The following is a 25,267-nucleotide window of genomic DNA, read 5'->3' on the forward strand; positions in this document are numbered from 1 at the left end:
CTTAACGTTGGCCAGGTCATTTAATTTCTTTGGGCCTCAAATTTCTTCAGCTATTGAAAATAATTGACAACCTCTGCAGTCCATTCTGGCTCTGACATTCTATTGCTCTGAGGATGGGGTCTGGGTAAAAACCATTTTAATAATGTGGAGTCCAATAGTATATTAGCTACTAGACCCTAAGCACACATTGATGGGTTAGAGAAGGGTTGGGAGCTGTGGCTCATTCAAACCTTAGCTTGTGGGAGACGAGGCCATCTGAGTTGATTGGCTCCTTTGTTTTTGAGTGGTATTGGCTTTTTCACAGTAATGTCAATGTTCCCATACTACAGGACTTTGAGACAGTCACATCCAGATGGGAGATGCACTGGGTAGCTGTAGGGGAGTAGAAAGTGGTGTTAAGAAATTTTGTTTGTTTCAGATTCTGGCCCCACCATTTACAACTCACTGTCATACAACCTCTTCTTGGAACCTCATCTTCATCTTTTATAAAGCAATGATAACACCTTCCATACAATGTTGGGAGGATTACATAAGATAAATTAGAAAAAGTTAAGACCACTTAGCCCAGAGCAGGTGCCCACCAAATGTCAAGCCTGCATCAAACCTTACCTAACTACAAGGGTTTATGCTATGGAAGACTTGCTGGCAGGTCCTCATATCAAAGACTCCTTTCCTTACTTCTGCCTACCTCCAGTATAGAAGGTGGCTGTGTCCCTGGCTACCTCTGTCAGGCCTCCCTAACTCTAGGATGGTGTTGGGTGTTCCCTGCATGTTTATCCCTGATGCTCACTCCAAGGCCAAGGGCTGGAAACCAGGATGACCAACTCATCTGAAGTACATCTACATGGGTAACTGTTCCTACACCCTTCATTTCCAATGCCACTTTCAAGGTGGGGCATTTCCTGCTGAGCCAGAACTCTCTATAGGAAATATTTTAGAGAGCCATCCTCAGGGCCTTGGTTCCCCACTGATGGATAATAAATATGGTAAAGGTAGTAAGTATCTTGCAAGATACTCGCGAGGGCGAAAAAACTTGTGTAAAGAGCCAGTGGTATCAGACAACATGCATTCAATCAATGTTAGTTCCCTTCCCCCTGACAACGCCTCTGCCTAAAAGGGAACACCTGAGAGAGAAGGGAGTGAAGCGGAGAGGCGGACTCCAATGATTCCCCAAATGCCAGCTCTCTTATCAAGTCTGAGATAGTTTTTTTTTGGTTTTGTTTTAGATTTTATTTTTCAGTAATATCTACTTCCAGCCTGGGGTTCGAACATATGCCCCCGAGATCAAGAGTTGCAGCTCTGACTGAACTGCCCCAAGTCTGAGATGGTTTTATGATGAATTTTCCAGAAATAAAACCCATCTCTCTCCAGTAGGTCCACCTGTGAGCAACTGAGATGGGGAGGGTGGTCAACAGCGCTGACCCTGGACTGGCCAAGGCTATGATTCAGGTCTCAGCAGACATGTTCTTTGGAGTAGCACCAAGGCTGTGTACTGGGTGGGCACTCTACCAACTCCCCCATCTGTTCTGTCCAATCCTAACTTCTTGGAGCTGGAGTGGAAGAATTTTCCCTGAAGGAAAGCAGCCAACACACTGTCCCACCCTTCTCCTTGGGCAACTCTTTGCCACATAGGAATCTCTCTCACCTGTTTCCTTTCAGCTGCCTGAGGAACTAGCTGCCAGATCATCAGGTTGGGCTCAAGCCCCTCTCATCACGTCCCTCCCTGAACCAGCCCGAAGTCCAGTAGCTGGAGTCTGGAGTAATACCTTCCTTCCGGCTGGCGACACTCCATGAAAACCCCAGAGCTTGCCCTGTCAGCTGGAGCCCAGAAAGCCAGCCAGGCTCCTGCAGTTGGCATACTTAGTGTAGAGCCGAACGTGGGGAGGAGCCTATTTCCTGGCGGCGGCGGCGGCGGCGGGGGGGGGGGGGGGGCGCCTTCCAGGTCCTGTCTGGGGCTGGCCAGGCACCTGGGGATGAAGCTGGGGACATGTTTGGGGTAGGCTGCCAGATAAAATACAAGGCGCCCAGTTTTTAATTTTAGATGAGTATTTTTTTTATAATATGTATGTCCCAAATATTGCATGAGATATACATACGTATGCCTAAAAAAAAATAATTTTTTTAAAAATCTGAAATTCAATTTTAACTGGGCCATCCTGTATTTTTATTTGGTAAATCTGGGAACCAGAGGTTGGCCTAGGGCATGTGGGATGGCCCCCACAGGTGAGGCTGCTTGAGAGTCAAGAAGCTGCTTGGAGATCCCGCACCGGGCACCAGCAGCTTCTCCCGGCTGAGGACTGCACCTCGGCGGAACCGTGGGAAAGTTTTCTTCGGGAGGAAGGAGAGTCGCGGTCTGGCCTCATGCCGGCTCACCTCCAGCCTCAGTGGCGGCCCGCGGCTCTCCCCAGCTCGGCGGCCGGCCCACCCGTCCGCCCACGGGCCCTCGCGGCTGCCGGCACCGCCCCACCGCTCCTGACAAGCCCCGGCGGCTCGCGGCCTGGGGGCGGCGCGGCTCAAAGTGCGCAAGCGCGGGGGGCCGGTGGGCGGGGCGCACGCGCGGGCGGGAAGAACGCCGCGCGGCCTGGCGTGGGCGCCGGCGGAGGTCGACGTCCGGGCTGGCAGCAGGTGGTGGGCGTCGCTGCCGCTCCCCGCGCGGCATGGAGGGTACGGCGGTGGCAGTGTGCGAGGTGATGCCGGGAAGGGAGAGAAAGTAGAGGAGGACACTGTGTGAGAAGGGTTTTGTGAGGTGACCGCGAAGTTTGGGCAGAGGGGTCTGGCGGGGCCCGAGGTAGAGAAGGAAGGTTCAGGACTGAGGGGATTCGGGGACATTCCGCCTGCCTCATACGGGGCTGTGAGGAGCGGACGAGGGAGCGCTTGGGCTCCCTTGGGGGAATGCCCGCGCAGAGGGGGTGGCACCGGCCCCAGGGCTCCGGAGGCTGAAGTGTTTGCCCGGCGTTAGCGGACACCTAGGTTCAGGTCGGGAGGCCAGCCTAGGGTGTCCCCCTTTGCCGAGAGGGCGCGCAGGAGGGAGGGATGGGCAGCCCGGGGCGGGAGTCCAGACCAGTCGGGGTGAAGTGGCAGTGAGGGAGAGTGGTGTTCCGCCGGCCGGTGGGCCACGTGTGGGGAGCACTCCGGGGGTCGGCCCAGGCGGCTGGGTGATGACGGACTGCGGTGCAGCACCCCCCCCCCCGGGTCTGACGGCACCGCTCGCGCCAGGGAACTTTCCAGCTGTGGAAGGTGGGACTGAACGCCAGGCGCCGCCTCGCCACGTGGGTTCATCCGTTGAGGCGCCTTCACTGCCGACGTCTGATCGAATTCTTAGCCGCTGGTCTTGTGAGGGGTTCTAGACAGAACAGAGCCACAGGCCAGACAGGGTCGGCGTGACGGCACCCGAAAGTTCTGGCCCTCTCGCCTTCTTCGTTCTCATCAAAGAAAGTTGGAGGGTTAGATTTTACAGACGACAGAACCTAGCCTAGAACCCAGGGCTTCGGACTCACAGGCCGGAATTCTTTTCCCAACTGCTCCCTCACGGATAAAGAAACTGCGGGAATATCGTAACAGAGGGAAGCACAGCGACAGAGGATGTGAGAAGGAAGGTGTTAGACTGTAGAAATGCCTGGAAACCATCGTTATAAACTGTGGTACAAATTAGGATATTCATCCCCAAGTTCTCTTGCTGAGATCTTGCCTTTAAGAAAAGGGGTGGTAATTTTCCCTATGGTCCCTTAGTGTGTAAGAGAGTCTACTTTCATAAGTAATGGAATTAACTACAGTATATTTTCTTTTAAATTTGTCTCATCAAGAGTGAATGTTTTATCTAGACATCTTGGAAGACTGTTTAATTTAAAATATTGTGTGCAGTCTTCACCAAAGATGAACTTATTAAAAATGAAAGTTAATGTCTATAAGTATTAAAAATATATGCATATACACATAAGAATATATATGTATATGTGTTTATATACATATATACGTACAAATTGTGTGGGGTGTATATATCTACGTGTATATATACGTGTGTGTGTGTGTGTATGCCAGGCATTGTGTTAAGCATTATGCTCTTATTTTGTCCACAGTTAGCAGCAGCCATAAGTGGTAGACTGTCCTCATTTTGGTAAATGAGGAAGCTGAAGTAGTGAGGAGTTAAGTAACTTGCCTAAAATCACATGGCCTATCAGGGATTCAAACCCAGGCATCTGCCTCCAGAGCCAGTGATCTTTAACTAGTATTCCCATCCTCAGAAATTATGATTTAATGAAAGGTAAAGATGATTCATAACCAGATGCCACTTTTATTCATAATATTCATGTTGGCTTTTACTTGGGGAGAAAAAAAGACACAGGAAAAACAAACTCCCACTTAATTTTTCCGAATTATTATTTCCAGATGAACTTACCCTTTGAATAAAGCAATTTATTGTCACCACTTCCTGTCTTGTTGGGCATTGTGTTAATTTCTTATGCCTCCTTTCTTATGTCACTTTCCTAGTTATTTCTTCTGTTTAGACACAATACTTTGTTCTAAATGTGTGAATCTGACATTTTGCAAGTAAGAATATTATTTTTTGGAAATTAGAATCATTAATTCAGCTGTATCATATACATTTATTATTACTATGATTTCTAAAGATTTGTTTTCTTTGAATTGTACCCTTTTCAGATTTTGAAATATTTAATAATTCACTGGAAGTGTGAAACAGGAGTATCAAATGGAGCATTGCTGGAAGGACAGCTAGTGATTTCCATGGAAGCATTAAATTCTAATCACCAGGAAAATACTCTTCACTGTGTAACAACAAGTAAGTAGAGGAAGAAATAATTGATTTTCTGTTCTGTTATGATTTTTTCTGGTTATTTAAAAATTTCAATTAGTCATAATCTTTTATCATGTTATTCCAGGGTTATTCTATAGTTAAAAAACTTAAGTAATTATGTAATAAGTATCTGGTGATAGATTTACAAATGTGTCATACAGGAAAGGTGAGTAGAATGACTCTTATCAGGATTTTTTTTTTTTTATTCTTGTGAATTTGTGTTTTTTTTTTTTTTTTTTTTTTTTTTGGGATATAAGGGATGCGTTGGGAAATGTCATGTGGGTTATGCCTAACCAGGTAAATATCCATTCTAATCTTCCTGGGATAACTTCTGCAGCTTTTTCTTTTTCTTGGAGCTACTGCTCTTGCTGCCAGCAGCCTCTTTGGGTCCACTGCTGAGTGGCTTCTCCTTGGAAGAGAATTTCTTCTTTTTCTTGGGGATGCTCTTATTTCCTTCCTCTTTAACATCACTAACTGGTTCCTCTTTGAGGAAAGATTTCTTCCTCTTGGGAAGACTTCCACTGCCAGCTGTCTCTTCAAGATCGCTACTAACCAGCTCCTCCTTGGAAAAAAGATTTCTTTTTCTTGCATTTGGAGACAGAGGCAGATGGTCTTCTGAGGGTCTCCTGGGCTCTTGCTTTTTCTTCTTTGTGGGTCTCTCATTTGTCTCTTCACACTCCTCTGGGGTACTACTGGTGTTTTCTGAAGACACGAGGGCAGAGACGGCCAGCTGTTTCTTCTCCTTCATGCATTTCTTCTGCTTCTCCAGCTTCCTAGCCATCTCAGTAGCCGCTTCCTTTGCCTGAACCATCACCTCATTCATAACATCCAGATTCTTTTGTGGAATCTCTCCTGTCTCATAGAAGGACAGCCGCTCCTCAACTTGCTCTCGAAGTTTCTCTCCAAATACACTTGTGGGCACTCCAGAGAAGCAATCAATTCATGAGGCAATAGTGCATTTGTTTGCCAGGTATCGGGATATGTGGCCTTTGTTTTTAGCAGCTGCTTGGCCAATGAAGGTGGAGTGTAAAATGAGTCCATATTTTGGGGTGTTACCCTTTGTTATCAAGGCTCTGGAAATCTGGTCCATTTGCAGGACTCTGGAGATCACTCAGACACCAGGATTGGTCAAGAGGATTATTTTACTGGTTTAAGAATTCTCAAAAGCAATCTCATTCTTGCTCTTGGTTTTATCCTTCTCTCACAAAAAAATTATATTACATTGAATTTTATCTCCTTTTTCATGTCCAGTCTTTGATAGTTGGAAAAGGGCCAAAAAAAAAAGGGGGGGGGGAAGAAATCAAATGATGAATGGTGCATGCTTTGATAATCTTAACTTGCAGTTAGTTTGAAAGTAAACCTCTTCTATTAGCTTTTATTTATTTATTTATTTATTTATTTATTTATTTATTTATTTTTTTGCCTACAGTCCTGAGGGAAAGACGATGCATTGAGTGACACCCTGGAACAATTAATTTTCTTGAACTTTTGGAGTGATCACTTTTTTGTTTAGTTGTGTAGGTGTATATGAGAGAGAGAAGAGAGAGTGTGTGTCTGTCTGTAGGTTTATTGAAGGATACTTTGGAATGAAAGTCATCCTCAGTTCCAGTTGAGACTGAATAGTACTTTAGGTTCTACACAAGACATTTTCTCACTGAACTGAAATGCCCTGTCTTCTCTTTGAGTACCTAGCAGTAAACATCCTTGAGGAAGATATGATAGGTTGGTTTGCTGTTACTGTGCATGAACTCCACTCTGGACAGAAGTCCCATCATTTGTAAGAACGTTTTGGTTAGCTACATGGCTAGAGTGATGTTGGTCTGTGTATGGTTGTGTTAGTTCATGCATTTGGAGACAGAGGCAATCCAATAAGCTGGCCAAGGTAGCGGGGTTGATATCACTCAAAGCAGAGGACTTGAGCCACATTAGCTTTTGGAAAGAAACCTAATTCCATAGGTATTTTGAGCCTAATGGACTTCTTCAGCCCATGCGAAGTATAGGGAGCATTTATTTTCTCTTTATTGTGTTTATTATCTCTGATCTTTATGTAATGATTTTCATAAATTTTTTGGTAGAAGGAAGGGTAATATATGCTTATCGTGAAACATTCCAATATTACAGATACATATATTGTGTAAGATGAGACTTTCCAGTCATTTTGTCCCTTAAGATAATTATTAATTAACGTTCAATATGCATTCTGCTGGATTTTTCCATGTATGTGTTCATAGTCTCTCACTAGGTAGATAAAAAGTCATATTGTGAGTGTTCTGGGATGGAGAGATAAGAGAGAGATCTCAGCATTCAGTCTTTATGTTCATTCAGGCCATTTATTTTTAATACAACTTTGGTCCTCAGCTGAAAAACCCATGCTTCTTCCTTTTCAAAGAATAACCCTTCCTCCACCCCCACCAAGGTTAGAAAGGATCAGTCCCTAGAATGCAGAGTGGAGGAGGGAATCTAAAGACCTGACTTACTCTTAAATTCATTTTTTCAATTGATTCTCCTTATGTTAGCTCCCACCCCACCCCTACTTCCAGGAGTTCCTGATTCTGCATTCCTGAATCTTCGGGGATTTTGTTGTATCACTTTGGTTGTTTCTTGGCCTTTGCCTATTCTGGCTTATAATTCAATTTCTCAGGTCTCCTAAATCCTTTCTCACTAGTCCTTCTGCTTTTCAGTTTCTAGAATTTTATTATAATCATATCTGTCTTTTCCCTGTCCTTGTGGGTTTATTCCTTTTAAAAATACTTTGTTTTCTATTGTTTCTATTGTTTCATTGCAGTTTCAGGAGGTAGTAAAAATAACGGGTATGTTCAATTTGTCATCTTTACCTGAAAGTGTGAAGTGGTGTGTTTGGTCTGAAATCTCTGATGATGAAAAACCATGTATTAGTTATCTAAGGCTGCTGTAACAAAGTAGCACAAACATAAAATAAATTTATTCCCTCCCATGTATGGAAGCCAGAAGTCCAAAATCAAGGTCAAAGTAGAATTGGTTCCTTCTGAAGACTCTGAGGGTAGAATCTATTATATGCCTCGCTCTTAGCTTCTGGTAGTTGCCAGCAAGCCCTTGGTGTTGGCTTGCAGGAGTATCATTCCAATCTCTGCCTCTACCTTCATGGGATATTCTACCCTGTGTTTATCTGTGTTTCTGTCTTCACATAGCCTTCTTCTAAGGACACCAATTGGATTTAGGTCCACCCTAACCATTATGACCTCATCTTAACTTGATTATATTTGTGAAGACCCTATTTCCACATAAAGTCGTATTCACAAGTACTGGGGCTTAGTTCTTCTAAGTCTCTTTTAGAGTACAAAATTGAACTCACAACACAGCAGCAAGTTTTATTGAATGATCTTTCTATGAGAAACTGAGAGATCACTATATACTTTTTCCATCAGTAATTGAAGTCTTTAACATATTTATTGCATGCTACAAGATGCATGCTACAAGATGTTTCTTTTTAAATGCATGCTACAAGATGTTTTTTTTAAATGCATGCTACAAGATGTTTCTATGAGTTAGGAGGAAGGAGTTACATAGTCCTCTAAATTTGTGGAATGCTGGTTAAAATCAAGGGAGTTTCATTACTTTGTATTTTCTCAGAACCTTTGATAGGACAGTGTAGACTGAATCTTTAAAAATGGGCTATAGGAGTACCTGGGTGGCTCAAGTTGGTTAAGTGTTCAACTGTGACTCAGGTCATGATCTCTCAGTTCACCCGCATCTGGCTCTCTGCTGTCAGTATGGACTCCACTTTGGATCCTCTGTTCCCCTCTCTCTCTGCTCCTCCCCTGCTTGCATACATGCCCTCGCTCTCAAAAATAAATACAGACATTTTTTGGGGCGCCTGGGTGGCGCAGTCGGTTAAGTGTCCGACTTCAGCCAGGTCACGATCTCGCGGTCCGTGAGTTCGAGCCCCGCGTCAGGCTCTGGGCTGATGGCTCAGAGCCTGGAGCCTGTTTCCGATTCTGTGTCTCCCTCTCTCTCTGCCCCTCCCCCGTTCATGCTCTGTCTCTCTCTGTCCCAAAAATAAAAATAAAAAACGTTGAAAAAAAAAATTAAAAAAAAAAAATAAATAAATACAGACATTTTTTAAAACGGCCTATGGTAGGGGTGTCTGGGTGGCCCAGTCGGTTAGACGTCCGGCTTTTGGTTTTGGTTGTGGTCATGATCTTGTTGTTTGGGGGTTCAGCCCTGCATCAGGCTCCGTGCTGACAGCTGCTTGGGATTCTTTCTATCCCTCCCCTGCTCACTCTCTCTCAAAATAAATAAATAAACTGAAAAAAAATATTTTAAATGGGCTATAGTATGAGAATGCAAGCTGGTGTAGCCACTCTGGAGAACAGCATGGAGGTTCCTCAAAAAATTAAAAATAGAACTACCCTACAGCTCAGCAATTGCACTACTAGGTATTTATCCAAGGGATACAGGTGTGCTGTTTCGAAGGGACACATGCACCCCAATGTTTGTAGCAGCACTATCAACAATAGCCAAAGTATGGAAAGAGCCCAATGTCCATCGATGGATGAATGGATAAAGAAGATGTGGCATATATATACAATGGAGTATTACTCAGCAATCAAAAAGAATGAAATCTTGCCATTTGCAACTACATGGATGGAACTGGAGGGTATTATGCTAAGTGAAATTAGAGAAAGACAAATATATGACTTCACTCATATGAGGACTTTAAGACACAGAACAGATGAACATAAGGGAAGGGAAACAAAAATAATATAAAAACAGGGAGGGGGACAAAGCATAAGAGACTCATAAATATGGAGAACAGAGGGTTACTGGAGGGGTTGTGGGGGGGGGATGGGCTAAATGGGTAAGGGGCATTAAGGAACCTACTCCTGAAATCATTGTTGCACTATATGCTAACTAATTTGGATGTAAATTAAAAAAAAATAAAATTAATTTAAAAAATGGGCTATAGTATACAGCATTCTTCAAATATATTTGACCTCAACAACTTCTTTTTTTTTTTTTTTCAACGTTTATTTATTTTTGGGACAGAGAGAGACAGAGCATGAACGGGGGAGGGGCAGAGAGAGAGGGAGACACAGAGGGAAACAGGCTCCAGGCTCTGAGCCATCAGCCCAGAGCCTGACGCAGGGCTCGAACTCCCGGACCGCGAGATCGTGACCTGGCTGAAGTCGGACGCCCAACCGACTGCGCCACCCAGGCGCCCCAACAACTTCTTTTTTTAATGTCATCTTTTGTTCTATAGAGGGAATTTTAGGAATGGTGTTGCTCTAAAAATATGTGGTTTACAATTAAGTCTCTACTGTTATCTTTGCATTTGAAGGATAACATTCTTTTTTAAAATATATTTTTAATGTTTGTTTATTTTTGAAGGTGAGAGAGAGTGTGACCAGGGGAGGGACAGAGAGAGAGGGAGACACAGAATCTGATGCAGGCTCTAGGCTCTGAGCTGTCAGCACAGAGCCTGATGTGGGGCTTGAACTGCCACATGACGTGAGGCGAAGTTGGATGCTTAATGTTTAACCAACTGAGCCCCCAGATGCCCCTAGTACTCTTTTATTTTAGTACAGAGACATTAGAAGTACAGCTAAAAGTTGGGGGCAGGATGGGGTGTGGAGCAGGCAAGATAATTGCTCTCTGAGTACATTCACCAGAAGTGACCCATTTTCAACGATTGTTGATATGGTACTTGTTAAAACTAAAAGATGTTTGAGGAGACAGTATGACATATGCAATTGAGAAACATCATGGACACACTGTGAGATATATAGGTTGTATTTTTTTCTTATTAATGTTCAGCTCCTTGCTAATCGCTGGTGTAGGCCTGCTGACACCTGCCATCCCTCTCCCCAGTGACCAACTCTCCTTAAGCTAGAACCAGTGTATGCTTGTGAGGAATGTTAAGAAGAAAAAAGAAATGATTGTCTTTTATTGAATGTTCTATGCTACTTGGGCCCAGGCCTTTTGAAATATCATTTGTCCAGAATCATTCAAAATCTGGAAATCTAAAGCACTGCTGTAATAACATTTCAATAGAACTTTTTGTGATGATGAAAATATTCTATATGCTGTTCAGTACAGTAGCCATTAGCCACACTAATGATGCTAATGACCACTTGAAATATGGCTAGTGTGACTGAGGAATCTTATTTTTAATTTAGCTAAATTTAAATTTAAGTAGCCACATGTATCTAGTGGCTACTATATTTGGATAGCACACATCTAGAGAATGGTGTTGCCTCTCACTGTAGTTATTATTCTCAACTTTTTCACCCTGCTTGAAGAATACACATTTCTTGAGGGATAGGGACATTTATTTCTATGGCAATGATTCTTAAATTCTTAACTGTGGGTCGCATCTCTCTGGTGGGGAGGGGTAATGTTCAATTTGGAAAAGTCTCTGGGTGGTTTCTTTTCTTCCCCTCTTAGGTGCCTGTTTCCTCCTTTACCCTCTTCCTCTGAAGAATTATTGCTCTAGGGGTGCCTGGCTGGCTCATTCAGTAGAGCATGTGACTCTTCATCTCAGGGCTGTGAATTTGAGCCCCACATTGGGAGTAGAGTTTACTTAAAAAAATTTTTTTAAATTATTACTCTAAATATTCTGATATTCATAGTTTAGAACTCGGTGTGGAGAATTCTTAGGTAATAGTCTAATATTTTCTACTAAAGGGGTGCCTAGGTGGCTCAGTTGGGTAAGTGTCATAACTTTGGCTTGGGTCATGATCTCACCATTCATGGGTTCCATCCCCACTTCAGGCTCTGTGCTGACAGCTCAGAGCCTGGAGCCTGCTTTGAATTCTGTGTCTCCCTCTCCCTGCCCCTGCCCCGCTCATGCTTTGTCTCTCTCTCAAAAATAAATAAACATTAAATTTTTAAAAAATATTTTCTACTAAAGAGTAAATTGTTTCAAAGAAAGGCCAGCTTTTTAAATTGAATCTTACACTGGAATATGGGTTATTGGCATGATATATTCTGGTTAGTAGTTACAGTGTGCAGTCTTCCTATAATCCTTTTCTCTCAGGAATAGTAATAGCTAAAGAAGCAGCCTTGGTGTTGGATATGGGTGAAAAGGCTTGCCATTTGGTTTTCATTTCTGCCTCCAGAGAGTTGTAGCCTCATAATGTTTCTTTGGTGTCTCCATTTTCAGTAAACTCGTTACATAGTGGTCACCTTTTTAACGTATTGTATCTATAAGCAGTGTTTTTAGGCTTCCATAAGATTCTTTAGATAAAATCTGTTTAATTGTTTTATTTGTGATATTTCTTTGTATTCTGTTTCTTACAGTTGCTTCTGCAGGAAGCACTTATGGTGGTTTGGTTCTCAAGAAGTTCATAAAAGGTAAAGAATTACTCTGCTTTCAAGAGATAAAGTCTCTTCCTGGCAGTGAATTTGTTATTTTCTGAAAGAGACAAACTGAAAGATAGGGTTGCTAGATTTAGCAAATAAACGTACAGGATGCCCACTTAAATTTGAATTTCAGATAAACAATGAGTAATTTTGTAGTGTATGTTCCATCCAGTATTTTATCCTGTATTTTATCTGGCAATCCTACTGAAAGATGATCTATAAAATTGTATACATACAGCGATGAACAAGACACCTAGGTCACTATAGCTTCTCTGAATACTCTCTATAGTGGCGCCTGGGTGGCTCAGTTGGTTAAGCATCTGACTTCGGCTCAGGTCATGATCTCGCAGTTTGTGAGTTCAAGCCCCACATCGGGCTCTGTGCTGACAGCTCAGAGCCTGGAGCCTGCTTCAGAGTCTGTGTCTTCCCCTCTCTCTGCCTCTCCCATGCTCATGCTCTGTCTCTCTCTCTCTCTCAATAATGAATAAATGTTAAAAAAAAATTGAATACTCTCTATAGAAACTCAGGCAAAATTATCCCAGATAGAAACTGAAATTTTCGGTAAAGTATTTGTGCAAAGAGGTAACGTGTGAAGAATGCTTTATTGCAAATTATTTTGTCTAGTGTTAATACTATTCCCCACATGCCAAAGTTGGTATGGTTTAAGAGCTTTTGGTGACCTTGGCTTTAGTTCTTCTCTCCTTTGAGCTGAGAATAATCTAAAGCTGAAGGATATACATTTATTTTAAGAAGACCAAAATGATCTGAGAACTGTGCTTTCATATTTATCATCTGTGGTTGTCTAGTTTGTAAATTATCCAATGGGCCTATCTTTTCCTAATGAGTGGTTAGTTTACAAATTTTACAAAGTAATGTTTTTAAGTTTATTTTTATTTATTTTTTTAAATTTTTTTTTTTCAGCGTTTATTTATTTTTGGGACAGAGAGAGACAGAGCATGAACGGGGGAGGGGCAGAGAGAGAGGGAGACACACAGAATCGGAAACAGGCTCCAGGCTCTGAGCCATCAGCCCAGAGCCCGACGCGGGGCTCGAACTCACGGACCGCGAGATCGTGACCTGGCTGAAGTCGGACGCTTAACCGACTGCGCCACCCAGGCGCCCCATATTTTTATTTATTTTTGAGAGAGAGAGAGAGAGTGTGTGGTGCGCACACACAAGTGGGGGGATGGGCAGGGGACGGAGGCAGAGAGAGAATCCTAAGCACTGACAGCATGGAGCTCTACGTGGGTCTGAATTCACAAACCCTGAGATCATGACCTGAGCTGAAATCAAGAGTCAGAAGCTTAACCAACTGAGCCACCCAGACACCTCTACAAAGTAATTTTTTAAAAGAAACCATCTCCAACTAAATTTGGAATGTAAGTAGCTTGTGGTGGTTTAAAAAAACAACAACTTACATTTGTCATTATTTTAAGAAAATGTTCTATGTGTTAAATATGGAAACAATAAAGCTACATTAGAGCAGTGTAATTTTATAAATGTTTATGAAATGTATTGCCATTGTACTTTTATTTTTATATTTATTTTATCATTGTACTTTTATTTTTTTAAATTTTTTAAATATTTGATTTATTGTTGAGACAGAGCAGAGCACAAGCGGGGGAGGGGAAGAGAGAGAGGGAGACACAGAATCTGCAGCAGGCTCCAGGCTCTGAGCTGTCAGTACAGAGCCTGATGCAAGATTTGAACCCATGAACCATGAGATCATGACCTGAGCCGAAGTTGGACATTTAACCAACTGAGCCACTTAGGCACCCTACCATTGGACTTTTAAAAACTAATGTTTCTTAGTGCTTTAAAATTTTTTTAATGTTTTATTTATTTTTGAGAGAGAGAGAGTGAGCAGGATAGGGACCGAGAAAGGGGGAACAGAGGATCTGAAGCAGGCTCTGTGCTGATAGTAGTGAGCCCGACGTGGGGCTTGAACTCATGAACTGTGAGATCACGACCTGAGCCGAAGTCGGATGTTCAACTGACTGAGCCACCCAGGCGCCCCTGAAATTTTTTAATGTTTATTTTTGAGAGAGAGAGGCAGAGTGCGAGTGGGGGAGGGGCAGAGAGAGAGGGAAACAGAATCTGAAGCAGGCTCCAGGCTCTGAGCTGTCAGCACAGAGCCTGACATGGGGCTTGAACTCACGAACCATGAGATCATGATTTGAGCCAAAGTCGGATGCTTAACTGATTGAGCCACCCAGGTGCTTCTCTTAATGCTTTTTAAAATGAAATCAATTAAAAATTTTAATTTAGAACCAAATTGCCAGTAACTCAATTACTGGATAAACCAAAGTACCTTCCGTTATCTTGGTCATATCAAAGGAAAAGAAGAAATTATTTTTATAACTCACATGATGAATGACTTTAAGGACATAAACAATATAGGAAATAATTTTCCCTTTTGGAACTTCTTTTTTGAGTTAATTTTTATTTTTTTATTGTTATTTTTAAAGTTTTTATTTGAGTTCCGGTTAACATACAGTGTAAATTAATTTCAGGTGTACAATTTAGTGATTCAGCACTTAGGTCCAACACCGGGTGAGTGTTCATCACAAGTGCACTCCTTAATCCCCATTACCTATTTGAGCCATTCCCCCCACCCACCTCCCTTCTGGTAACCATCCGTTCTCTTCTTGTTCTCTTCATTTTATTTCTTGGGTTACCTTTCTCTTTTTCCCCCCTGTGCTCATTTGTTTTGTTTCTTAAATACCACATCTGAGTGAAATCATATGATATTTGTTTTTCTCTGGCTGAGTTATTTTGCTTAGCACAATACTCTCTAGCTCTATCCACATCATTGCAAATGGCAAGATTTCATTCTTTTTTATGGCTGAGTGATATTCCATTTTGTGTGTGTACACACACACACACACACACACACACACACATATATACCACATCCTTTTTATCCATTCATCAGGGACTTTGATAGACATTTGGGCTGTTTCCATAATTTGGGTACTGTAGATAATGCTGCTATAAACACTGGGGTGTGTGTATCCCTTTGAATTAGTATTTTTATATCCTTTGGGTAAAACCTAGTAGTGTGATTGCTGGATTGTAGGATAGTTCTATTTTTAAGCTTTTGAGGAAACTCCATACTGTTTTGCAGAGTGACTGCACCAGTTTGCTGAAGGAGTTTTTAGTTTAAGCATGGGAATTTAAAAGTGCTTGCTTAGTAAATTAAGGGTCATTAGGTGTATCTCCCTTTGCCTTTGAAATTGCCTTGGCCCTCTGAATCTACCTTCCAGGAGTCTATATCCTGGATTCTTTTTTTATTTTTTTTAATGTTTCTTTATTTGTTTTGAGAGAGAGCACAAGCAGGGGAAGGGGCAGAGAGCGAGAATCCCAAGTAGGCTCCATGTTGTCAATGCGGAGCCTGATGTGAGGCTTTATCTCACAAACTGTGAGACCACTACCTGAGCTGAAATTAAGAGTCAGACGCTTAACTAACTGAGCCACCCAGGTGCTCTTGTAGCCTGGATTCTTAATGGACCTCTGCTTTTTGCTCTGTGATCCTAATCTTCCTTAGATTCTTCTTAGTGTGCACACATTTGAAAGCAGTAATTGTGGAAGAAAAGTAATGGCTCCATAGCAGATATTCTGTGGGAGCTTGGGTAGAAAGTTCTTACTGTGGTAATCATTGTAAATGATGATTTACTGAGCATTAGCTCTACATTGAGCCTTGTGCTTGACACAGAGGGGTTACAGAGGTGATCAAGACAGATTTGGTTTCTTCCCTTACACCCATACTTAGGTTATCTTAATCACTTAATTCTATTGCTTCCTAAAACCTTTGGTCTGGAAGAAAGGGAGAATCAGCATATTGTGCTGGATGGGGAGTTTGCTCTGATTCTGACTTTTGGGAAACCCGAGTCCAGCTTTAAGAATCATGAATTGACTGCCTGAAAACCATCTAGTCTATTTCTCAATCTTTAGTCTTCTTTTTTTGGATTCTGCCCTTAGGATGAAGCAAAGAATGGAAAGATCATTCGTAATGCCACTGCTCTAGTTAATATATGTGAAAGTGCTTTGAAAGAAGTGAAAGTCTATGTAAATAACAGGGAGTATGTTACTATTAGCACTAGGGAGGAGATAGGAGTATTTCTTGTGACAAAAACTGATACTTAGCATGCCTTTTTTTTTTTTAACATTTATTTTTTGAGAGACAGAGTATGAGCAGGGGAGGGGCAGAGAGAGAGGGAGAGACAGAATTCGAAACAGGCTGCAGGCTCTGAGCTGTCAGCACAGAGCCCGATGTGGGGCTCGAACTCACCGCGAGATCATGACCTGCACTGGAGTCAAACGCTTAACCAACTGAGCCACCCAGACACCCCTAGCATGCCTTTTTAATGAGTGGTCAGATCGTATATAATACTACCACTTCAATTAATATTTGCGGAAGTGCTTTGAAAAAAGTGAAAAACCATGCAGGTACAAGGGAATGGTTTTATTATCACTGTTAATACCTGGAGAGAAGGTATTGAGTTGAATTTAGTTTATGGAATAACCACCTGTTTATTATGCTAATACAAACTTCAGACAGTGTCATGGTAACTTGGTTTTAATTTAATTATTTTAAAAGCTCACAGCAATTTTATGCATATTTATTTAATCTGTTTTTATATCCTTGTGATAAAGTGGAAGCGGCTGACTTTTAGTACAAAGAGGAAGTACTGCATATCAAGTACATAATAAAAATTGAGTCATTTGTTTTAGTCAATCACATTTAGTAGCTAACTTTAGCTTTTCTTCTCTCCAGGTTCATGATACTAACCTCCACGGTGTAATACTATTTGTTTGTACTAATTAGTAACAAGAATGACTCATTAAAGCTCACAAAGGAAATTGTCCAAGCTTAAGATTTAAATCCCTTAGCTCCCTGGTTTTTGCACCATTAATTATGCCTTTATTACTATTGTTATTTATTTAGCATTCCTGTAATGTTATCAACAAACTGTTTTAAACTGGTCCATTCACAAATCTTTACACTGTTTAGTTAGCCTCATTAGGCAGTCTTTGGTGGCTGATTCATTAACCATGAGATTTTCAGATGCTAAAAAATTACTTACCTATACAAAATTGATAGTATGCCTCTGAATTCATTTTCAACTATGTTCTCTTCAGTGCTTGGTTGGTGGCTCTCAGTGAGTAGAATAAGATCTGATCTCTTTTTAGGGGAACTTTACTGTTGTAGAGCCATCCAGCTTCAATTTTCTTTACTCTTCAGTCTATTCTATTAGTATTGTATCAAGGTACTTTTTCTCTGAATCTGGTATACTTCAGATCAATTCATATATAAACAGGCTCTGATTTCTGGGTGTTTTGTTTATGCTGGATTAATAAATAGTGACCAAGATAATCTCCCCATTCTACTTCCTCTCTAATGGATTATATTCTCTTTTTTGCTCACTCTCTTCTCTGGTTCCTAACTATTCATATTTTTATTCAGCACACCTTTAATTGAATATCTGCTTTGCCACAGGAAGTCATTGGGAAAGGTAGCTCTGAAAATGTAACGTGATAAGTATACATAATGGAAGTATGTATATTCATGGTGCTTCTTTGGTAACCCAGAGGATATTCCTTGAAGTTCAGCCACCAATATTCTGTATTATTCTGTATTATTCATTATTCTGTATTATTATTCTGTATTTACTTCAGGTATGTTTTCTACTCTTAAAGTTTTAATATCATTTCTATGCTGATGAGACTTTTTTTCCTATCATTAACATGTTTCCAGCTTTGATTGTCAATTAGTCTATTCCATTTGAAGGTTTCTTTTGAAATATATGTGCAACACATGGTAAAATGGGTTTCATTTTCTTGAAACTAACTTGCTCTGTAATGTCTTCATTTCTTTCAATGATACTAACATTCATAACTTTCCAGGCTTAAACATTTTGGCTTTTTTTTTTTTTTGGCATCCTCTTTTTTCTTTTCTCCATTATCTAATCTAATTGAATTTTTTGTTAGTTCTTTTATTCAATTATATATGAATATAAACATATGTCCTTCCCAGTTGCTTATTAGGAAGAACATAAAGATAGGGAAAGACACCTCAGACCAGATGTGAGGTCCTCTGTCAATTAGAATAACTTCTGTACTTTGAGGGATGATGACCATTAAGACAGATAAATTCTGGGGTCCCTGGATGGCTCAGTTGGTTAACCATTCGACTAATGGTTTCAGCTCAGGTCATGATCTCATGGTTTGTAAGTTCGAGCCCTGCATTGGGTTGGCACTGACACGGAGCCTGCGTGGGATTCTCTCTCCCTCCCCCTCCCTCTCCCTGTCTCTTTCCCTCTCTCTCTGCCCTTCTGTTCATGCACATGTGCGCTCTCTCTCTCTCCTTCTCAAAATAAATAAACGTTAAAAAAAGGTAAATTCTTATGCGTTAAAAGTTCTCATTACTTTGTATTGATATATATACTATTATTTTGCATATATGCTTGTATGCATATATCCATAATATGCATATCCATTTATATAGGAATCCATTTATATATCCATTTATGTATATACTTATCCATGTATATAGAACTACTTATAAGTATCTATTTGGTGAAATGTGATGTTTTAGTTTGTCCTTCTTGCCCAGATCTAGAAGCTACTTCCTATCATGTCCTTACTCTAGTGAAGAAAAGAAAAAAAAGAAAGTGTAGAAGAGAGTGATAAGATGGGGAATATGCAAAAGGCCATATTTAAAGGTCCCTATTTGCTGTTTCTTATTTCTTCCATTCATGTTATTTTTATTTTTTTAATCTTTTTAATTACTTCCTCCTCATTCCCATGTTTATTGACATAATTTAACTCTTTAGTAAAATACAGTTTGGCCAGTCATGTTCAAGTGTTTTTCCCAAGTCAGAAAATTTACCTTTTTTTTTTTCCCCCCTCAAAAGACTAGAGAAGCATACCAGCCCCCAGGGGCACCTGGGTGGCTCAGTAAGTTTAACATCCATCTTTGGCTCAGGTCATGATCTCACAATTTGTGGGTCTCTCTCTCTCTCTCTCTCTCTCTCAAAAATAAACATTAAGAAAAAAAAAAAAAGAATACCAGCCCTTGAAAGTGGGGAAGACAGCTGTGCTGTTGATGTATGGTTATATGATTATGCCTCTTCTCTGTACTCCACCCTTTTGCTATCAGGGAGACTTTACAAAAAAGTTTAGTTTAATTTTGTCTTCTTTGTTAATTTGTTCTGAAAGGAAGTGAGAAGTCATGCTATTTGTACATTAGAGAAATTAATGGGTCCAGGATTGCTCATCATTTAATGAGAAATTCACAATGGTGAACTCTTGGATGTCTGACTTATTATGTATTTTTAAATCTGAGATTCTCATTCAAAGAAAAAATCTATTATAATTTTAGATCTTACAAGATCAGCAACTCTAAGGCTCAGTACTCATCTGACACTTTTTCCTCCAGGAGCTCCTTTTGTAGACATGATCTCATTCATTCTCCAGAGATAGGTCAGACTTATATGTTATCATCATTTCTCTTTCGGAGATGGGGAAACTGAGCTTTACCTCAGCTTAAATTTAGAAGTAAAGGAAGAGTTTGTGGACTCATTGGTCCCTGGTTACCCAGTGAGTCCACATTTAATCCTCAGACTTTTGATATGTCCTAAACAGTCTCTTGCTGCCAAATTTGCATAACATGTGGCAAGATTTTATAAAGAGAAGATTGATTGAACATAAAAAAGTTAAATGAATTTGTTGGGATGCCTGGCTGGCTCAGTCAGTGGAGCATGTGACTCTTGATCTTGGGGTTGTGAGTTTGAGCCCCATGTCGGGTTTAGAGATTACTTAAAAAAATAAAATAAAGTCTTAAAAAAATAGATGAATTTCATCTTCTTTTGCTTTCTTAATATTTCTTTACTCTTTTCTCTGTTAAATATATTTAATTGTACTTTACTATTGAGAATATATTTAAGATTTGATGTGCAGGGAAAGGAGATGGAAAGGACATGAACCTTGACATGTTTCTCTTTCTTTTGAGCTTGGGTAGGTAGAGCAGGAAGAGAAGGACAGCTCTTACCATTAGAGATCCTGGGAGTTGACTCATACTCCAGCTGAGTGGCTTTTTTTCAGTAGTCAGCGGGAGCTAGCCTGCCTTGTACCAGTTTTGGCTTAAAATCCTTGAACTATTGTTACCCCTCGTTGAGTAATCAACTGGGCACTTACTATTCCAACTCTGGCCTCTTGGGTTACCATATCCCTTCCATTTCCGTAGCAGACATTGTTAGCTGCCCGTGGTAGTGAATTTGGTTGGTATGGGAAGAGAGGACATTTTGAATATTCTTTACTGAGTAGACTTTTATGGTTACTCTTTTAGCATATTTTAAAAAGTCATATGACACTGTATGCAAGAGTTAAACTCAAAATGGATCAAAGACCTAGATCTAAGAGGTAAAACTATAAAATTCTTAGAAGAAAACATACGTGTAATTCTTCATAGATATGACATTTAAAGCACAAGCAGTCAAAGGAAAGATAGATAAATTGGACTTGATCAATATGAAAAACTTATGTGTTTCAAAGAACACTATCAACAAAAGACAGGATGACATGATGGAGGTGTTAGTTCAGGCCAAGATGGTAATCATTTTGCAACATAGAAGTATCAGATTTACAGGTTGTACCTCTTAACTTTACACAATGTTATAGATCGATTGTACCTCATTAAAACTGGAAAAAAAAACTAAAAAAGAGAGAGTGAAGACAACCTACAGAATGGGAGAAAATATTTGCAAATTATGTATCTGATAGGTATCTAATATCCAAAGAACAAAAATAACTTTTACAACTCAGCAATAAAAACCTAATTTTTAAGTGGGCAAAGGATATGAATAGACATTTGTTATGAATTGAATGTGTCCTCCTAGAATTCCTGTGTTGAAGCCCCAATGCAAGGGTATTTGGAGATGAGGCCTTTGGGAAGTAATTAGGGTTAGATTAGGTTATGAAGGTGGGACCTTTATGATGGGATTAGCAGCTTTATAGGAAGAAAAAGAAAGAGAAATCTCTCCAAGTACACCCACCCAGGAAAAGCCATGTGAGGACAGTGAAAAGACAGCTGTCTACAAGCCATGAAGAGAGCTGAATTGCTGGTACCTTGATATTGGGCTTCTCAGCCTTCAGATCTATATGCAGTAAATTTCTGTTAAGCCATCCAGTCTATAGTATTTTGTTATGGCAGCCGAAATAGATGAAGACAATATTTATCCATATAAGCAGCTAATAAGCCCCATGAAAAGATGCTCAACATTGTAATTATTAGGGAAATGCAAATGAAAACCATAATGAGATACCATTTTATACCTCCTTGTATGACTGTAATTAAAAAAAAAAAAAGCAGAGGGGCACCTGGGTGGCTCAGTCAGTTAAGTGTCTGACTCTCAATTTTGTCTTAGGTCATGATCTCACAGTTCATGAGTTTGAGCCCCACATCGGGTTTTCTGCTGTCAGCACAGAGCCTGCTTCAGATCCTCTGTCCCCATCCCCCCCCCCCCGCCCTGCTTGCTCTCTCTTTCAAAAATAAACATTGGGGTGCCTGGGTAGCTGAGTCAGCTAAGCGTCCAATATCAGCTCAGGTCACCATCTCGCGGTTCGTGAGTTTGAGCCCTGCCATCAGGTTCTGTGCCGGCAGCTCAGAGCCTGGAACCTGCTTTAGATTGTGTCTTCCCTTCTCTCTGCCCCTGCCCCACTCGTGCTCTCTCTCTCAAAAATAAACATTAAAAAATAAACATTAAAAAAAATAACAAGTGTTGACAAGGATATAGAGAAATTGGGACCCTCATATTTTGCTAGTGGGAATGATCAGGCTTATTTCTGCCTCTCCAAACCTTATCTCAAACTATTCTTTCCTCAGTTCACTTGCGCTTCAGCCACATTGGCCTCATTCTGTTCCTTGACACATACCAAACTCTTTCTCATCTCTGAGCCTTTGTATTTGTTCCCTTTACCTGTAATATTCTTCCCCTAGTTTTTCATGGGACTTGTTGGTTCACTTCCATTTCTATTTCTCAACTCAAATGTCACCTCCTCAGAGAAGCCTTCCCTGACTACCCTATTTAAAGTAGTTTATCTTCCTACTCTGCTTATTTCTTTCACTACACCTATTTTGTTCTTTAGGAATCTTGTGGGGTTTGTTGTTTTGGTATGTTTGTATGTATGTATGTATGTATGTATGTATGTATTTTTCTCAATTAGAATGTGACTTCCATGAGGAGAGGGGTATAGTCTGCCTTAATCCTATGTTTCCAGAATCCATTACAACATCTGCACATATAGCAGGTGTTGAATAAATACTGGTTGAATAACTTTAACCCCTTTCTCTCTGTGCTTCCTTCTGATCAGTCTATAACAGAGGTTCTTAAGGTCACTGATCTAACTAAGATTTTGGGCAGTTTTGTGTTTATGTGCATGTATCTGGTGAGAAGGTGCATAATCAGATTTTAACAGTCTGTGACCTAAGGAAGGTAAAAATGGTTAACTTTCACCCATTCCTTAAATAATAATCCTACTTAGGTCCTGTCATACATATACCTATTGTTCCTCTATATTAGTATCTATTCTTTCTTTTCTCTCCAGTCTCTTCTATTCTAAACTTTTTAGCATAGTCATCTGAATGTCCACTGATACTTCAAATTCAGCATGTCTAAAATTTAATTTCTCATGTTCTCCCCAAAGCCTGACCCTCCTCCAAGTTTATTCCCTTTTTTACTATCTAAGTAGGTATACAGCCTAGTAATTTGAACTTTCCTTCTCTTTTCCTTAAATTCATATCCAGTCAGACTCAAAATCTTGCTGATTGTACCTCCTAAATATTTCTTGAAACTGCTCCTTTTTCTCTATCCCTATAATGGTCCTGATTCAGAATCTCATTATTCTTGCCTATAATAATTTCCTCATTGGTCTTCCTATTGTTTTTTTTTTTAATGTTTATTTTTAAGAGAGAGAGTGCGAGTGCATGAGGGAGGGGCAGAGAGAGGGAGACAGAGGATCTGAAGCAGGTTCTGCATGGAGAGTGCAGAGCCTGATGTAGAACTCAAACTCATGAACTGTGAGGAGATGACCAGAGCCAAACTAGAACTCCCCCCAATTGGTCTTCTTATCTTTAGTCTTGGCCTCTCAAATCCATTTTCTTCAAAGTTGCCAGCCTCCTCAAGACCACACTTTTAGCTCTTGATTAATTCTCACTCTTACTAAAATGATCTGTTAATGCATCTGTCTCCCTTACTAGACCATGAGGATAAGATTTCTTGAGGGTAAGATTTTTGTCTTAAAATTTTTTGTGTATCCCCAGTGTTTAGTCCACTGCTGGCCATATAGTGAGTAGTCAGTAAATGCTTAAAAACATCTAAAAAACATTTGAAATATAAAATATTTGCTTAAATACATGAAATAGCAAAGGATAAATAATAATTATACTCATTACACAGAATGAACAGATACTGAGATTGTGATATATTTTCTTCAAGCTTTTTAAAAATAACACCTTAAAGATAAAGTTGGAAACTCCTACTCCCTACGTGTTTTAAGTGTGTAAGTTTTGAAACGTGCTTATTTGCTATCCATGTATTTTCTTTGGTGAAGTGTATATTCATATCTTTTCCCTATATTTTAATTGGGTTATTTGTTTTCTTATTGAATTTTGAGAGTTTAAAAAAATATTTTCTGGATAAACCAGGTAAATGGTTTGAATATATTTTCTCCCAGTCTTTGGCTTGTTCTTTCATTCTTTTAAGTGTCTTTAGCAAAAAAGTTCTTAATTTTTATGAAGTCAGATTTATCTTTTTTTTTTTTTATGGATCATATACTTTTGTTTGAGAGAGGGAGGGAGAGAGATCGATCCATGAACTGAGCTCAAGACCTGAGCCTAAATGAAGAGTTGGATGCTTAATTGACTGAGCCACCCAGGCACCCCTATAGATCATGCTTTTGGTGTCATATCTAAGGAAACTTCACATAGCCTAAAGTCACACAGGTTTTATTCTATATATTCTTCATAAAATTTTTTAATTTTTTATATTTATATAAATCTTTATATATTTAGAAATATATATTTTTTAGATTTATAATTTTTATATTTATAAACAGTTTTATATTTAAAATTACATTTATTACATTTGTAATTTGGGTCTGTGACCCATGTTGAGTTAATTTTTTACATATGATGCAAGAATTGGATTGAAGTTTAATTTTTTGCTTATGGGTATCCCAGTTGTTCTACCATCATTTATTGAAAAGACTGTCCTTCTCCACTACATTGCCTTTGTACTTTTGCTGAAAACTTGATTGACCATATATGTGTGGGTCTATTTCTGGACTTTGAATTCTGTTACTTTGGTCTCTTTGTATTGATTACCGTGGCTTTAAAATAGGTCTTCAAGTCCTCCAACTTTGTTCTTTTTTTCAAGTTCATGACATTCATGTTTGTTGTAACTCCTTGACATTTCTATCTATTTTAGAATCTACTTGTCAATATCTGCAAAAGCCTGCTGGGATTTTGATTGAGACTGTATTCCATTGATAGCTCAGTTTTGGGGGAGAATTAACATCTATCTTAGCAATATTCAGTCTCTTGTTTTAAAAAAAGTTTATTTTGAGAGAGGGAGAGAGCATGTGCACATGTGCATGTGAGTGGGGGAGGGGCAGAGAGAGAGGGAGAGAGAAAGAATCCCAGTCTTCACACTGCCAACACAGAGCCAGATGTGGGGCCTCAAACTCATGAAGTGTGAGATCATGACCTGAGCCAAAGTTGGAGGCTTAACCAACTGAACCACCCAGGCGCCTCAGCAGTATTCTTTCTTCTGATGCATGAACACAGTATATGTATTAATTTCTTAGGTTGTCTTTAATTTCTGTAGTTCTTAGTGTACGAATATTGTACCTTTTTGATCAGATTTAACTCTGAGCATTTAATATTTTTGATGGCTATTGTAAATGATATTTTTTTTAAAAAAAATTTTTTTTTTCAACGTTTATTTATTTTTGGGACAGAGAGAGACAGAGCATGAACGAGGGAGGGGCAGAGAGAGAGGGAGACACAGAATCGGAAACAGGCTCCAGGCTCTGAGCCATCAGCCCAGAGCC

General features: G+C 40.1%; 1 protein-coding gene across 1 annotated transcript in view; it reads left to right on the plus strand.

The window, feature by feature from the left end:
• Positions 1-2,642: 2,642 nt before the first annotated feature.
• Positions 2,643-25,267, plus strand: part of CUNH11orf80 (chromosome unknown C11orf80 homolog) — a 97,573-nt gene continuing 74,948 nt past the window's right edge. The window contains exons 1-3 of the mRNA XM_047072467.1: positions 2,643-2,687; positions 4,660-4,798; positions 12,092-12,145. Of these exons, the coding sequence (XP_046928423.1) occupies positions 2,658-2,687; positions 4,660-4,798; positions 12,092-12,145 (223 nt within the window). The 5' untranslated portion in view covers positions 2,643-2,657. The remainder of the gene's footprint in view (positions 2,688-4,659; positions 4,799-12,091; positions 12,146-25,267) is intronic.

Source organism: Lynx rufus, unplaced genomic scaffold, assembly GCF_022079265.1.
Source record: "Lynx rufus isolate CCGP_SWC_20201006 ecotype Redwood Valley unplaced genomic scaffold, mLynRuf1.p SCAF_9, whole genome shotgun sequence".
NCBI lineage: Eukaryota > Metazoa > Chordata > Mammalia > Carnivora > Felidae > Lynx > Lynx rufus.